Below are 14,978 nucleotides of genomic sequence, written 5' to 3'. Positions count from 1 at the left end.
GTTTTCAAGTCATTTATACACAATGGATGTAATCCCACCTCCGACCGCAATGTGGGTTGCAATGGCAGATTGGCGTTGTCTGTATTTAAGCTGGTTGACTCCACTGGCAGAAGAAGAAGCAGATCAACGTCATAAATGTTATTTATGAGGTATTTTTATATATTTCTCCAGAACCGCTCATCCAGACAATTTCACACATAAACATGGCACTTCCCCGTTTCCCCAGCAATCCACCTGCCAAGTATGAAGTAGATCGGATGAACAGTTCTTAAGATACGTGAAGGACAAACCCACATACATACATGTATATATACATATAACTTATACATCAAGCTGGTAGCTCCCGGTCTTAGAAGTGAAGCCAATGTGGAAGTGCCTTAAACCTGCATTCTTTCTAATGGCCATCAGGGGGTGACTCCACTAGCTGCAAAAAGAAGTCCAATTGTGTGGAAGTCTGAGAAAATGACCCATGAAAATATTTTCTAATTTGAATAAAGAACAAAAATGTTCTCTGTTTTTTTTCTCAGATTAATGTAATTATCAAATCAAATTCTTCTTAGGCTCAGGCCCTCCCTGCATCCATGCAATGTTCTACTTGGGATGTTGCAGACGACAAATAGATGTGGGTTGCCAAGTTATTCCAAGTCTTTGTACTAAGTCCCCTGTAAGACAAAACTTGACTTGGAATATTGGAGCGGAATGAGTCATCTCTATTCAGATATTTGACAACCCTTCATCTGGTAGCCCTGAAGACTTTTTTGTGAAAGTTGCCTGGATCTCAAATCACTTTTGTGCTGCCTGAGTATCTTCCTAAAGGGAATATGGTGACAGGCTAAACATGTCAATGTCACATAAACAACAAAAGAAATAAACACCACCAGTACACCAAAGTGGATTACTTTTTCATAGCAGATCCCAAATCCCAAACATCATGAGAACAAAAGGTACAACTCATGGGATACTTATTTCTGTAAATCCCATTATCTAATCATGGTTCATTGTTCACAGCCTGTGTGAGGTGATATCTAACAAGAGACAAAGGCAAAGTTGGTGTAATCTCTGTACATGCACTTAAAACACCACATATAAACATTCTTAGCAGTATGAAAACATACATTATGAGGCAGTGATTTGGGCGAATGCAATCAGTATCAGCAGAAAAGATGCTATGTAGAGTGATGGAAAATACTCATTTTAAATTCTCCTACCTTTTGTTGAAATTAATAAGTACATGTCCCAAAAATCTGCTTGAAATGAGTCAAAATCTGTTAAGATGGAAGTTACAACTGTTAACCCACTTCGTGATATGGGTTAAGTGTTTCTATATTTTTATATATTATATATTATTATTATATTATATTTTCTTTGGTGAGCCAAATTGACTCAAACATGACATAATGGGCATAAGCCTTCAAGATCTGCCAGGACACTTGTATCATGCTTCCTTAACAGCTTCTTTAGTATCAAATGTAGCAACTGGCTGATGTTCATTTGGCATGTGAAACTTATTTTGGGCTTGATCTCAAATGAGTTGCCAACTGTTTTCATGTCCATTTAGGGAGATACATAAAAGGTGATTGAACTTTTATGGATGGTACTTCATCTTAATTTATTACAGGAATATGAGATGTGCCAGAGTCCAGTAACTGTAGACATCAAATATTTTGGCACACTTCCAAAATTAAGCCCCATGCATGCATCTGACATGGCCCATTAAAGTCATTAATGTGATGTAATCTCAATTAATATAATGCTTTGATTTTCAAATTGGCAAGTTTAGATTTATAAAATCAAATAGTGCACAAACACAGCTATGCATTATGGTATATTTTTACATTATTCTGTCCATATTACTGGCACACACAGGAACACAGAAGTTTTTATGAGCACAATGAAAGTTTTGGTAAATATAGCATTACCATAGTCAAGCATTATTAAGCATTATATATTATAATTTTACCCAAGACTTAGTATATAGTTTATATTAAAGATCAACAATATAAACATTCAACTAAAGTGTGATGACAACTTATATTAGTGTCATTTAGGGATGAACTTTCAAAGATCTCAAATACGCAAGTGTCCTGCAACTGAATACCAATGGTATTTTGATGAGTTTCCAAAACCAACCTCCAAAGCTGTCCATGAATTAAAAAAAAAAAAAAGATTGTTGGTGTTAATTACATGTTTCAACTTTCATGACCTTTGAATAAAGAACTAAATTTATTGGAATTGTACACAAACCATATTCTGCACTATTTAATGAATGATAAATATTGGCCATCGTTTAATGCCTGCACTTGTTGGCAGTAGTGGACCAACAGTTATAATATCAAGTTTCTATGAGAGAAATGAATAAGCACCTCCTTCTTTCACTCTATATAATTTTATATTTATGTTTCCTTAAGCAGACCCTTGGGTCCTATTTGCTTTACTGAAGTCTTACTTAAGTATGTGTGCATGTCTGACAGTCTTTCTCCCACTCTACAATTTCTCTTTTTTTTCTTTTAGGAGAATGTGTTCATAGTCAACATTTCGTATGAAAGCAAGCATGTTGAAAATAAATTAAAATTAATTTAGCTGTAAGGAAGGTATTTCCCTTCAGTATGATTTAAACTGAATTTACTAGCAAAGTAGTCCATTCTACTATAAATATTCAATTTTCCTACTAAACAATGGTTACATTTTACATTTTATTCAGTATTTGAACACCCATATTGTGTATGTCACATTCACATTTGCGATGAAATCAAATCAATTGGTACAACATCACGCTGCATTATGTCGTTTTCAAATTCTAGTTACAAATAAAAAATGCTTACAAGCTGCATAAATATCACTGCCACAAAATAAGCAACAGGATGAGGCCATGACCAAACTGAGTGAGAGACTACAGCTGACCAAGCACTCCCACCCTCTATAAAAGAGGCAGCCCTGGACTTCTGCATGAACTGGTAGGCACCCAACACAGGTGAGTGTATCGACTGTGATCTTAGTTTGAATTCCTATTGATCAGTGGGTAAAGTTAATGTATTGCTAATTGCTAATGCATATTGTCAATGATTCTTTGTCAGAGTTATCTTTGTTTTAAGTGGCATTCAGGTGAAATTTCATGTCATATCAAAGTAGTCTTGAGCAGACATTATTCCAAAACAATTTACTTGGAAAACTCTTCACCCATTTAAGTAGTTTTCTTTTCAAGAAATCACACAATTAATTAGTTTGTGTTGATATCCAGTACATATCCTGTCTCAACACATACTGTATACTAAGTGATCATTAAGAGCAGTACTATTTCTTTGATTGTGATAAGTTAAATCTGAATAAGTTTTACCACCTTCATTCTTGACTACTCTCAAACTGACTTTCTGCCAGCAAGATTTAAAATGAGAAAACCGAACTGAAAAAAGTTATTGTACTCACGTTTAATCATCTTTTTTGTAGCATCTTGACACTCCACCAGATATTCTACCACTCATCATTTTTTGGAACCAGCTGAGGTAAAAGATGTCAAAATTTCCAACATCAGATGGATACAACACCATTATGACATCATGCTGATATTTTAACACTATTTTTTCAGTCTCCACTAAAGTGCCACCATGAGCACAGACGCGGAGATGGAGGCCTATGGCCCGGCGGCCATCTACCTCCGGAAGCCAGAGAAGGAGAGGATTGAAGCACAAACTGCTCCATTTGATGCCAAAACCGCCTTCTTTGTGACTGATAAGGAGGAGATGTATCTCAAGGGTAAACTTATAAAGAGAGAGGGTGGCAAAGCCACAGTCGAGACAACCACTGGAAAGGTAGGCAATTCATTATTTTACTATTTTAACAACATTTTCCCATCTATTTCCATTGAAGACCCTTTCTATGTAGGAGGATGCCATTCTTTCCTTTGACATTTATTTAAAACTTAGGAAAACATTTGGTGGTTTTAAATTCATATTGACATGGTGGTTAACAAGAACATCCATCTGATTAACTCTAAATTTGAAAAATAAAATCTGAGTAAGGAAAATTTTACTGTATTTTTACTGTATCTTTTCAGACAGTCACTGTGAAAGAAGATGAAATCTTTCCCAGGAACCCTCCAAAGTTTGATAAAATTGAGGACATGGCCATGATGACCCACCTCAACGAGCCCTGTGTGTTGTATAACCTCAAAGAGCGTTTTGCATCCTGGATGATCTACGTGAGTTTCCACTTTACTAATGCGATGTGCATTTATGTCTGCATATCTAAATGTTAACACTATGTTTATTTTCTATTTGTGCTATTACAGACCTACTCTGGGCTGTTTTGCGTTGTGGTGAATCCCTACAAGTGGCTTCCAGTGTATGATGCTGTAGTTGTGGGAGGATACAGAGGCAAGAAGAGGATTGAGGCTCCACCTCACATCTTCTCCATCTCTGATAATGCCTATCAGTTCATGCACACAGGTAAGGTCAAAATTAGCAGAGTTAAAATGTGTAGAAATTAAACTTAAACATAAGCTTATTAAAGGAATTAAAAAACTGGAATTCATGTGAAATGTTTACGTTTGTATTTCAGATCGTGAGAACCAGTCTGTCCTGATCACGTAAGTATAACAGAAACTGTAATGCTAAATCATATAATGACGATAAAGCAGAATTTTGACATGTGTCTCTTATACCCCAGAGGAGAATCTGGGGCAGGAAAGACTGTCAACACCAAGCGTGTCATCCAGTACTTTGCAACAATTGCAGCTATTGGAGCCAAGAAGGCTGAGCCAACACCTGGCAAGATGCAGGTAAATTGGTTGTTTAAGATAAAACTTAAGTTTAAGAGGAGAGTTAATTTGAATGTTTATGTAACTCAAATCCTCTCTTGCAGGGTTCCCTTGAGGACCAAATTGTGGCAGCCAACCCTCTGCTGGAGTCCTATGGTAATGCCAAGACTGTGAGGAATGACAACTCCTCTCGTTTTGTAAGTAATCCAGGGAACATCTCAAGACATTTTGTTGCTAAATTACAAAAACTGATGTTATCAATGATCTGGCTCTCTAGGGTAAATTCATCAGAATCCACTTTGGCTCTACTGGAAAGCTGGCTTCAGCTGATATTGAAACATGTAAGTTTCAACCACGGTGTGAATCCAGATTCATCTGGACTATAATCTGGGCTTTAATAAAGTAATAATATTAAAATGTAATAGAGTAATCTCACAGTGTCTGGTTAAATTTGGTTTTCTTAGATCTTCTGGAGAAGTCCCGTGTAACCTTCCAGTTGTCTGCTGAGAGGAGCTACCACATCTTCTATCAGCTGATGACTGGCCACAAGCCTGAGCTCCTGGGTATGTTACTATGCAAATTTGAAATTGAAACTGAAACAATACCAGAGACAACATAAAACAATAATACGTATTTTACTGTGCTCCTCTAGAGGCTCTTCTGATCACCACCAACCCCTACGACTACCCAATGATCAGTCAGGGTGAAATCACTGTCAAAAGCATTGATGATGTGGAGGAGTTCATTGCAACAGATGTAAGAAAACATTTTAGTTAAATGGATCTTTTGTGCTTAAGACAACTGGGCAAAATGTTTCAAATACCAATAACTTTGCTTCATGTACAATGTAGACTGCTATTGACATCTTGGGCTTCAATGCTGAGGAGAAGATGGGCATCTACAAGCTGACTGGTGCTGTGATGCATCATGGCAACATGCATTTCAAGCAGAAGCAGCGTGAGGAGCAGGCTGAACCTGAGGGCACTGAAGGTAATTCTGATAATGATATCTTGTAGGGACACTACTATGGGTTTGTATATATCATACTGTATATTTCTAAACATGTCCCAGTTCACAGATAAAGCTAAAGGTTTTTTTTTCCATCAGTGGCTGATAAAATCGCCTACCTCATGGGCCTGAACTCAGCTGATATGCTGAAAGCTCTGTGCTACCCCAGAGTCAAGGTCGGAAATGAGATGGTGACCAAAGGTCAGACTGTCCCACAGGTAAGATAAAGAAAATTTAATGTTTAAAAAAATAAAAGGGCAATATTTGCATTTTCACATGAAAATATGTTTGTGAGAAATTCTCATTCTAAAATCTTTTATTTCTAGGTCAACAATGCTGTCAGTGCTCTGTGTAAGTCTGTCTATGAGAAAATGTTCTTGTGGATGGTCATCCGTATCAATGAGATGCTGGACACAAAGCAGCCAAGACAGTTCTTCATTGGAGTGTTGGATATCGCTGGATTTGAGATCTTTGATGTGAGTGATTTGAGGAACATTTGAGTTGTATCACATCAACAATGTTTTTCTATGACTGATTATATTACTATAATTACAGTTCAACAGCTTGGAGCAACTCTGCATCAACTTCACCAATGAGAAACTGCAACAGTTCTTCAACCACCACATGTTTGTCCTGGAGCAAGAGGAGTACAAAAAAGAGGGCATTATCTGGGAGTTCATTGACTTCGGTATGGACTTGGCTGCCTGCATTGAGCTTATTGAGAAGGTAAGTAGTAAGTTGGGTCGAAGTGATTTCTTGATTCATGTGCAAATGTTTGTTTCTGCAGTTTAATTTTTTTTTTTTTTCCTCAGCCAATGGGCATCTTCTCCATCCTTGAAGAGGAGTGCATGTTCCCCAAGGCCTCTGACACAAGTTTCAAGAACAAGCTGCATGATCAGCATCTTGGCAAGACCAAGGCCTTTGAGAAGCCAAAACCTGTAAAGGGCAGGCCTGAGGCTCACTTCTCCCTGGTTCACTACGCTGGTACAGTGGACTACAATATCACTGGCTGGTTGGACAAGAACAAGGACCCCCTGAATGACTCAGTTGTCCAGCTCTACCAGAAGGCCTCAAACAAACTTCTGGCCTTCCTGTATGCAACCCACGGTGCAGCTGATGGTAAGAAATTAGATTGATCAGAGTGATCAGAGTGATGAGTATCAGAACAGATGATATGTATTATCTTGCAAAACCCATATACTGCAGAACTATCCATGGTGTCAGAAACACCTTAAATTTTTTAACCACAATTTTCAGAACTATTTTCTTCTACTAATTGTATAAGAAAGTGAACAACATGGTTGAGATTGCTCTCTTTATATTGGCTATTAGCAGCTTAATCAGTGGCAATTTATGACGTCATACAACATGTAGTAGTTTGTAGTGATGGGTAAAAACTGTGACTGTTACACTTGATTCAGGCCTAGTATAAAGCAGATGACTATTCTGTGGTAGTATATTCCATTGCATTTGACTTACTTAAAACATAGTCTTTCCACAGAGAAGAAAAGAGATTCTACAAAGTTATCTATTTAGTGCCACTGATTAAATTTAATGTTTGTGAAAACAGAGGCTGCTGCTAGTGGCGGTGGCAAAAAGGCTGGAAAGAAGAAGGGTGGTTCCTTCCAGACTGTGTCTGCTCTTTTCAGGGTATGTATTGTTTCATATTTTTGGATACCAATTAAAAACCTCATCTTGAAATACTGTTGACCATTTATCTTGTGTTGCTGATCCACAGGAGAACTTGGGCAAGCTGATGACCAACTTGAGGAGCACTCACCCTCATTTTGTCCGTTGCCTGATTCCTAATGAAACAAAGACCCCAGGTAAGAAGCACATAGCCCAGCTTTGCACACTAAATATGACATGGTGATATGAAGAAATATTTCAAACAATATGAATTTGCAACTTTCAGGTCTTATGGAGAACTTCTTGGTCATCCATCAGCTGAGGTGTAACGGTGTGCTGGAAGGCATCAGAATCTGCAGAAAGGGCTTCCCCAGCAGAATCCTCTACGGTGACTTCAAGCAGAGGTGATGCAATTTTCAATATAAGCAAGTCAAGTTGATTTCAGCTGAGTTGAAACAGCTGGCCAAGATGTGGGGTCATTCTAAGTAACAACATAATTTTCTCTTGTAGATACAAAGTATTGAATGCCAGCGTCATCCCTGAGGGACAGTTCATTGACAACAAGAAAGCTGCAGAGAAGCTGCTAGGCTCCATTGATGTGGATCACACTCAGTACAAGTTTGGGCACACTAAGGTTAATTTCTATGAACAATGTCAATAGATATGTCATATACATATGTCCTTTTGTATCAGTTTGAGCTGATGACTGAGTTCCTTCAAACAACCACACAGGTGTTCTTCAAAGCTGGTCTGCTGGGTACACTGGAGGAGATGAGAGATGAGAAACTGGCTAGTCTGGTGACCATGACTCAGGCTCTCTGCAGAGGATACCTTATGAGGACAGAGTTTGTTAAGATGATGGAGAGGAGGTAGGATTGTCATACAGTACACTGAACTGTTCTGTCCAATGAAATAAATAAAGCTGCTTTTGTTAAGTCACGTTGCAGTAAAAATGACACTTTATTTATGTTCGTTTTCCAGAGATGCTGTCTTCACTATTCAGTACAATGTCCGTTCATTCATGAATGTCAAAAACTGGCCATGGATGCATCTGTACTTCAAGATCAAGCCTCTTCTGAAGAGTGCTGAGACTGAGAAGGAGCTGATGAAGATGAAAGAGAACTATGAGAAGATGCAAACAGACCTTGCTGCTGCCCTGGCCAAGAAGAAGGAGCTGGAGGAGAAGATGGTTTCCCTGCTGCAGGAAAAGAATGACCTGCAACTGCAAGTGGCTTCTGTAAGTAGGATACATCCGCACTACACTAATTGGATGTTGTCACTAACATATTCAGTTATCTAGGTGAAATTTAAAGACGCCACATACTCTTCTGGTCATCTCATCTTCTATGTGCCTTACCAAACATGTAGATTAACAAATACTGATGAATATATGTATAAAAAATATTTATATCTTAGTATTAAGACTAAAAATATTCATGTACATTCAGAGAATGACTAACTTATTAACTTACTGTATGTTCAAAATATACTGTAGGAATGTGAGAACCTCTCAGATGCTGAGGAAAGGTGTGAAGGTCTGATTAAGAGCAAGATCCAACTCGAGGCCAAACTCAAAGAGACAACTGAGAGACTGGAAGATGAAGAGGAAATCAATGCTGAGCTGACTGGCAAGAAGAGGAAGCTGGAGGATGAATGCTCTGAGCTGAAGAAAGATATTGATGACTTGGAGCTCACCTTGGCTAAAGTGGAGAAGGAGAAACATGCAACTGAAAACAAGGTTGGAATAAGTTTAAACCTACATTTATAAAAAAAAAAAAACTGTATATAAGGTTAGCTTTCAAACATATATATAAAGTGATGGAAATAATGCACCTTGCCTGACACTTTTAGGTGAAAAACCTGACAGAGGAGATGGCATCTCAAGATGAGTCTATTGCCAAGTTAACCAAGGAGAAGAAAGCCCTCCAAGAGGCTCACCAGCAAACACTGGACGATCTCCAGGCAGAGGAGGACAAAGTCAACACTCTGACCAAGTCCAAGACAAAGCTTGAACAGCAAGTGGACGATGTGAGAAAACATTACTTTTGATAACATGTTTGTATTGTTAGCTTGTGTGTTAGAATTGACATTCCATGATAAAAAGTCAAAACATTGATTATGTCAACATTACAATATTTTCTCAAAAGCTTGAGGGATCACTGGAGCAAGAGAAGAAGCTCCGTATGGACCTTGAGAGAGCCAAGAGGAAGCTTGAGGGAGATCTGAAACTGGCCCAGGAATCCATAATGGATCTGGAAAATGACAAGCAGCAATCTGAGGAGAAAATCAAGAAGCAAGTTTTCTTTTCCATCTTTAACCCTTACATTGAGCTGTTGCCTTAATGTAACACTGTGATCCTGAGTCAAAACTAAAACTATAACAGCAATAACTGTTTTTTTTCCTCTTCCAGGAAGGAGTTTGAGACCAGCCAGCTGCTCAGCAAGATTGAGGATGAACAGTCTCTTGGTGCTCAGCTTCAGAAGAAGATCAAGGAACTCCAGGTTAGTAACTGACATGAATATTATACTCAGTGACTGAAAAACATCTTGTTACAGTACGTTCCAGTTAACAAGCCTTCTTGTTATTACTATCCTCAAATTTAGGCACGTATTGAGGAGCTGGAAGAAGAAATTGAGGCTGAGCGGGCTGCTCGGGCTAAGGTGGAGAAGCAGAGGGCTGACCTCTCCAGGGAACTTGAGGAGATCAGTGAGAGGCTTGAGGAAGCTGGTGGAGCAACAGCCGCTCAGATTGAGATGAACAAGAAGCGTGAGGCTGAGTTCCAGAAGCTGCGCCGTGACCTTGAAGAGTCAACCCTGCAGCATGAAGCTACCGCAGCAGCTCTCCGCAAGAAGCAGGCCGACAGTGTTGCAGAGCTGGGAGAGCAGATCGACAACCTCCAGCGTGTCAAACAGAAGCTTGAGAAGGAGAAGAGCGAGTACAAGATGGAGATTGATGACCTCTCCAGCAACATGGAGGCTGTTGCTAAATCCAAAGTGAGTGTTTTGTTTGTAACTGAAATATTTGCTTTTCATTATGCTTAGAAATATGACCTATAATGGATAAATATAGCAGTAGCTTTCAACTTAGATAAATGCTCAACATTTGCTTTGTTCATGTAAATGTTTTTAAATACATCATGTTTTGTTTTTGTTAGGGAAACTTGGAAAAAATGTGCAGAACTCTTGAGGACCAGCTGAGTGAGCTTAAGTCCAAAAATGATGAGAATGTGCGCCAGCTGAATGACCTAAGTGCACAGAGGGCAAGACTGCAGACAGAGAATGGTGAGTCACTTGTGATAAAAAGTAGTAATAAAAACCAGTAATGATCATTTTGATAAATAACACATTTACATTTTGTGATTCAGGTGAGTCTTCCCGCCAGCTTGAAGAGAAAGACGCTCTTGTTTCCCAGCTGACCAGGGGCAAGCAGGCTTACACTCAGCAAATTGAGGAGTTGAAGAGACACATTGAGGAGGAAGTGAAGGTATAACAAGTTTACATGTTACTATACTATGTACTATTATTAGCTTTTAACAAGGGATGAATTGAGTCCTCCTTTTCAAATTTAGTCAGTCACCTGTTTCTCCATCTTCACCTACTACTAACCCACCAGATCTGCTGGTTGTTAAACATGAAAGAAAAAAAAAAGTTTGTGCAACATGTCGTCCGACCATGTTAGAAGGCAAAACAAAGAGCTTGAGAGAGTAACTCAAATATCGCTCAATTTCCTAACACCATACCTGGCCAATCACTTTGCAAAGTAGCTGTGAATGTTGGGTTGCCTGTTTAGGAATGTTATCACCATATTACCAATTCACTGACCAGGGGATTTTTTTGGGAATTGGATCTAATCCTCTTCATGCGGTGTTACACCTCAGTCTTGTCTTTTATGACTTACGCACCTCCCAACACCTGTTTCTCCTTCCTCACCCAGCACCTTCCACCTGAATTCCTGGATTTTAAGTCCCACATACTACACTAAATTGTGAATCTGATAGATGTTAAAGTAAATTATCCAAAACTAAATGACTCAATCAACCTGTTTCACCATGACAACTTATGTATTTAAACATATGATTTAGATCATATTTGTATACATAATAGATCAATTAAAATGCCTCTTGCCATGTTCATCAGGCCAAGAATGCCCTGGCCCATGCTGTTCAGTCAGCCCGCCATGACTGTGATCTGCTCAGAGAGCAGTTTGAGGAGGAGCAAGAGGCTAAAGCTGAGTTGCAACGTGGAATGTCCAAGGCTAACAGCGAAGTGGCTCAGTGGAGAACCAAATATGAGACTGACGCTATCCAGCGCACTGAGGAGCTGGAGGAGGCCAAGTAAGTCACTACCTTTTCAGAGTTAAAATTAGCTATCAATTCAATTGCTTGCTTTTCTAGATAACATTCCACATATTTTGCTATCAATATGCAATTAAGTGTAAACAAATACTTGCTCACTACAGGAAAAAGCTTGCCCAGCGTCTGCAGGAGGCTGAGGAGTCCATTGAGGCTGTGAACTCAAAGTGTGCCTCTTTGGAGAAGACCAAGCAGAGGCTACAGGGTGAGGTGGAAGACCTCATGATTGATGTAGAGAGAGCTAATGCTCTGGCTGCCAACCTTGACAAGAAGCAGAGGAACTTTGATAAGGTAACAGGAAATCAAAACCACACTGATTCGAGTGAAACACAAATATTTCTCGGTAATTAATCATTGTTATTCATCTTTATCATTCTAGGTCCTTGCAGAATGGAAACAGAAACATGAGGAGGGCCAGGCAGAGCTGGAAGGAGCCCAGAAGGAGGCTCGCTCTCTCAGCACTGAACTGTTCAAGATGAAGAACTCTTACGAGGAGGCTCTGGATCAGCTGGAGACCATGAAGAGAGAGAACAAGAACCTGCAGCGTATGTCAATCCCACGATATTTAATGTAACTGTTATAGTGATTGTAAGGGTTCTTCCTTGACTTGTATAGGTGTAGGTCATGAGGTTTTGTGATGTTAAAACCTCTTTTTCTAGATATAATGTATACAGCATAGTCTAAGTTTCTCTAAACTGGATTTTGGCTTTTGGTGTTTTACAGAGGAGATCTCAGACCTGACTGAACAGATTGGTGAGACCGGAAAGAGCATCCATGAGCTGGAGAAAGCCAAGAAGACAGTGGAGACTGAGAAGTCTGAAATTCAGTCAGCACTGGAGGAAGCAGAGGTAAAAGTCTAAATTACAATATTAGACCACTTATGTGATAAAATACAAAAGCATGTATGTAATGGCATGCATTCATTTGATTTTTTTCTTTAATTTTTCTGAGAAAGACTGGTAACCTTTAGGTACATGTTCAACTTTTTCCTTTAGGGCACACTGGAGCATGAGGAAGCCAAGATTCTCCGTGTTCAGCTTGAGCTTAACCAGATCAAAGGTGAGGTTGACAGGAAGCTTGCAGAAAAGGATGAAGAGATGGAGCAGATCAAGAGGAACAGCCAGAGGGTGATTGACTCCATGCAGAGCACTCTCGATGCTGAGGTCAGGAGCAGGAATGATGCCCTGAGAGTCAAGAAGAAGATGGAGGGAGACCTGAATGAGATGGAGATTCAGCTGAGCCATGCCAACAGGCAGTCTGCTGAAGCCCAGAAACAACTGAGGAATGTCCAGGGACAGCTCAAGGTGAGCTTTGTCTAATCACTCAATAAACAAATGTTGAAGAGCAAAGAAAGTTAACTCTTTTTTTCTCCACATGTTGTCAGGATGCCCAACTGCACCTCGATGATGCTGTCAGAGGACAGGAGGACATGAAGGAGCAGGCTGCCATGGTGGAGCGCAGAAATGGCCTGATGGTGGCTGAGATTGAGGAGCTGAGAGCTGCTCTGGAGCAGACAGAGAGAGGACGCAAAGTGGCTGAGCAGGAGTTGGTCGATGCTAGTGAGCGTGTCGGATTGCTTCACTCTCAGGTTTATCTTCAGTTATCCACAAGAAAATGTCTTTATGCAGAATGTATACATACCAGCTTTGTTTTACGAATAAATTAAATGTGACTTTTTTAATATCCAGAACACCAGTCTTCTGAACACCAAGAAGAAGCTGGAGTCTGACCTTGTGCAGGTTCAGAGTGAAGTGGACGACACTGTTCAGGAAGCAAGAAATGCTGAGGAGAAAGCCAAAAAGGCTATCACTGATGTGAGTGCATGTTTATGAGTCTTCTTTTTATAGAATTCAACTTCACCTCACCGAATACTTGTTCATGCTTGATGCCTATCATTTCAGGCTGCCATGATGGCTGAGGAGCTGAAGAAGGAGCAGGACACCAGTGCTCACCTGGAGAGGATGAAGAAGAACCTGGAGGTCACAGTCAAGGACCTGCAGCACCGTCTGGATGAGGCTGAGAACCTTGCCATGAAGGGTGGCAAGAAGCAGCTCCAGAAACTGGAGTCAAGGGTATGCTCATAATATATTCGGATGTTAATCACACTTTCAATGTGTGGAATAAATTAAATCTTTCTCGCTACTAAAATTCCTTACAAGGTTTTGATAAACTATGTATCATCACATAACAGGTACGTGAACTGGAAGCTGAAGTTGAAGCCGAACAGAGACGTGGAGCTGATGCTGTTAAAGGAGTCCGCAAATATGAGAGGAGAGTGAAGGAGTTGACTTACCAGGTAATTTCTGATTTAACTAAAAACTATCCTGATTTCTTAATTTCATAATTTTCTTTCTATACTCCATCAATAACATTCCTTTTTTTGTATAGACTGAGGAGGACAAGAAGAATGTGAACAGACTTCAGGATCTGGTGGATAAGCTGCAGCTCAAAGTGAAGGCTTACAAGAGACAGGCTGAGGAGGCTGTGAGTCAAATGTTTTGTTTCATTTAGGAATGTAGCACAAATCAATAACTACAGAAAGAAACCATACTAATATGATGTCATATTAAAAAATACAACATACTTCAACTCCAAACCCTTAACAGGAGGAGCAGGCCAACACTCACTTGTCTAGGTTCAGGAAGGTCCAGCATGAGCTGGAGGAAGCTCAGGAGCGCGCTGACATTGCTGAGTCCCAGGTCAACAAGCTGAGAGCCAAGAGCCGTGATACTGGAAAGGTAACCATGTGTTTTACAAAAATTATTCTGTGGGCACCTTAGTTTGATGGGGTTATTTAACTTTATCTACACACTAAATAGTTTTATAACATTTTTTATTCACTATTTATTATAAGAATAGATGCTAAAACTTTTTTTCTTGTTTTCTCTCTAGTCTGACACCGCTGAATAAGAGACATCTTTTTGGCGCCTTTCGACACTTCATAAAATATGAACTAGTTGTTGAATTGTCTTCTTACACTGTATTTATTCAATAAACTTTTTTCCTCATAATTTTATATTCACTGTGTATTATTTACTCCCTAGTTTGAAATTGTAATTGTAATCGTAGTTTCTCTTTAAGTCACGCTTGAGCGCACAGTGTTCAACACACTAGTAGGTGGAGCTGCATCAGTTTAACTTGTGGCAGTACACCACTTACCTAGTTGGCTGAATGAGGAGGTCTTTTAGCTCAACATCAACATTTCCTTTCCCTAGAAATAATCATGATTCATACCCA

The 14,978-nt window shown here is 39.5% G+C and overlaps 1 protein-coding gene across 1 annotated transcript in view; it reads left to right on the top strand.

The window, feature by feature from the left end:
* The window catches only part of LOC122966648 (myosin heavy chain, fast skeletal muscle-like), a 254,697-nt gene extending 239,945 nt beyond the window's left edge, over nt 1-14,752 (top strand). Inside the window, exons 48-50 of the mRNA XM_044330913.1 lie at nt 14,130-14,225; nt 14,348-14,479; nt 14,634-14,752. Of these exons, the coding sequence (XP_044186848.1) occupies nt 14,130-14,225; nt 14,348-14,479; nt 14,634-14,651 (246 nt within the window). The 3' untranslated portion in view covers nt 14,652-14,752. The remainder of the gene's footprint in view (nt 1-14,129; nt 14,226-14,347; nt 14,480-14,633) is intronic.
* Nucleotides 14,753-14,978: the final 226 nt, after the last annotated feature.

This window comes from Thunnus albacares, chromosome 17 (assembly GCF_914725855.1).
Source record: "Thunnus albacares chromosome 17, fThuAlb1.1, whole genome shotgun sequence".
NCBI classification, from domain to species: domain Eukaryota; kingdom Metazoa; phylum Chordata; class Actinopteri; order Scombriformes; family Scombridae; genus Thunnus; species Thunnus albacares.
This window is presented reverse-complemented; position numbering and strand designations above follow the sequence as displayed.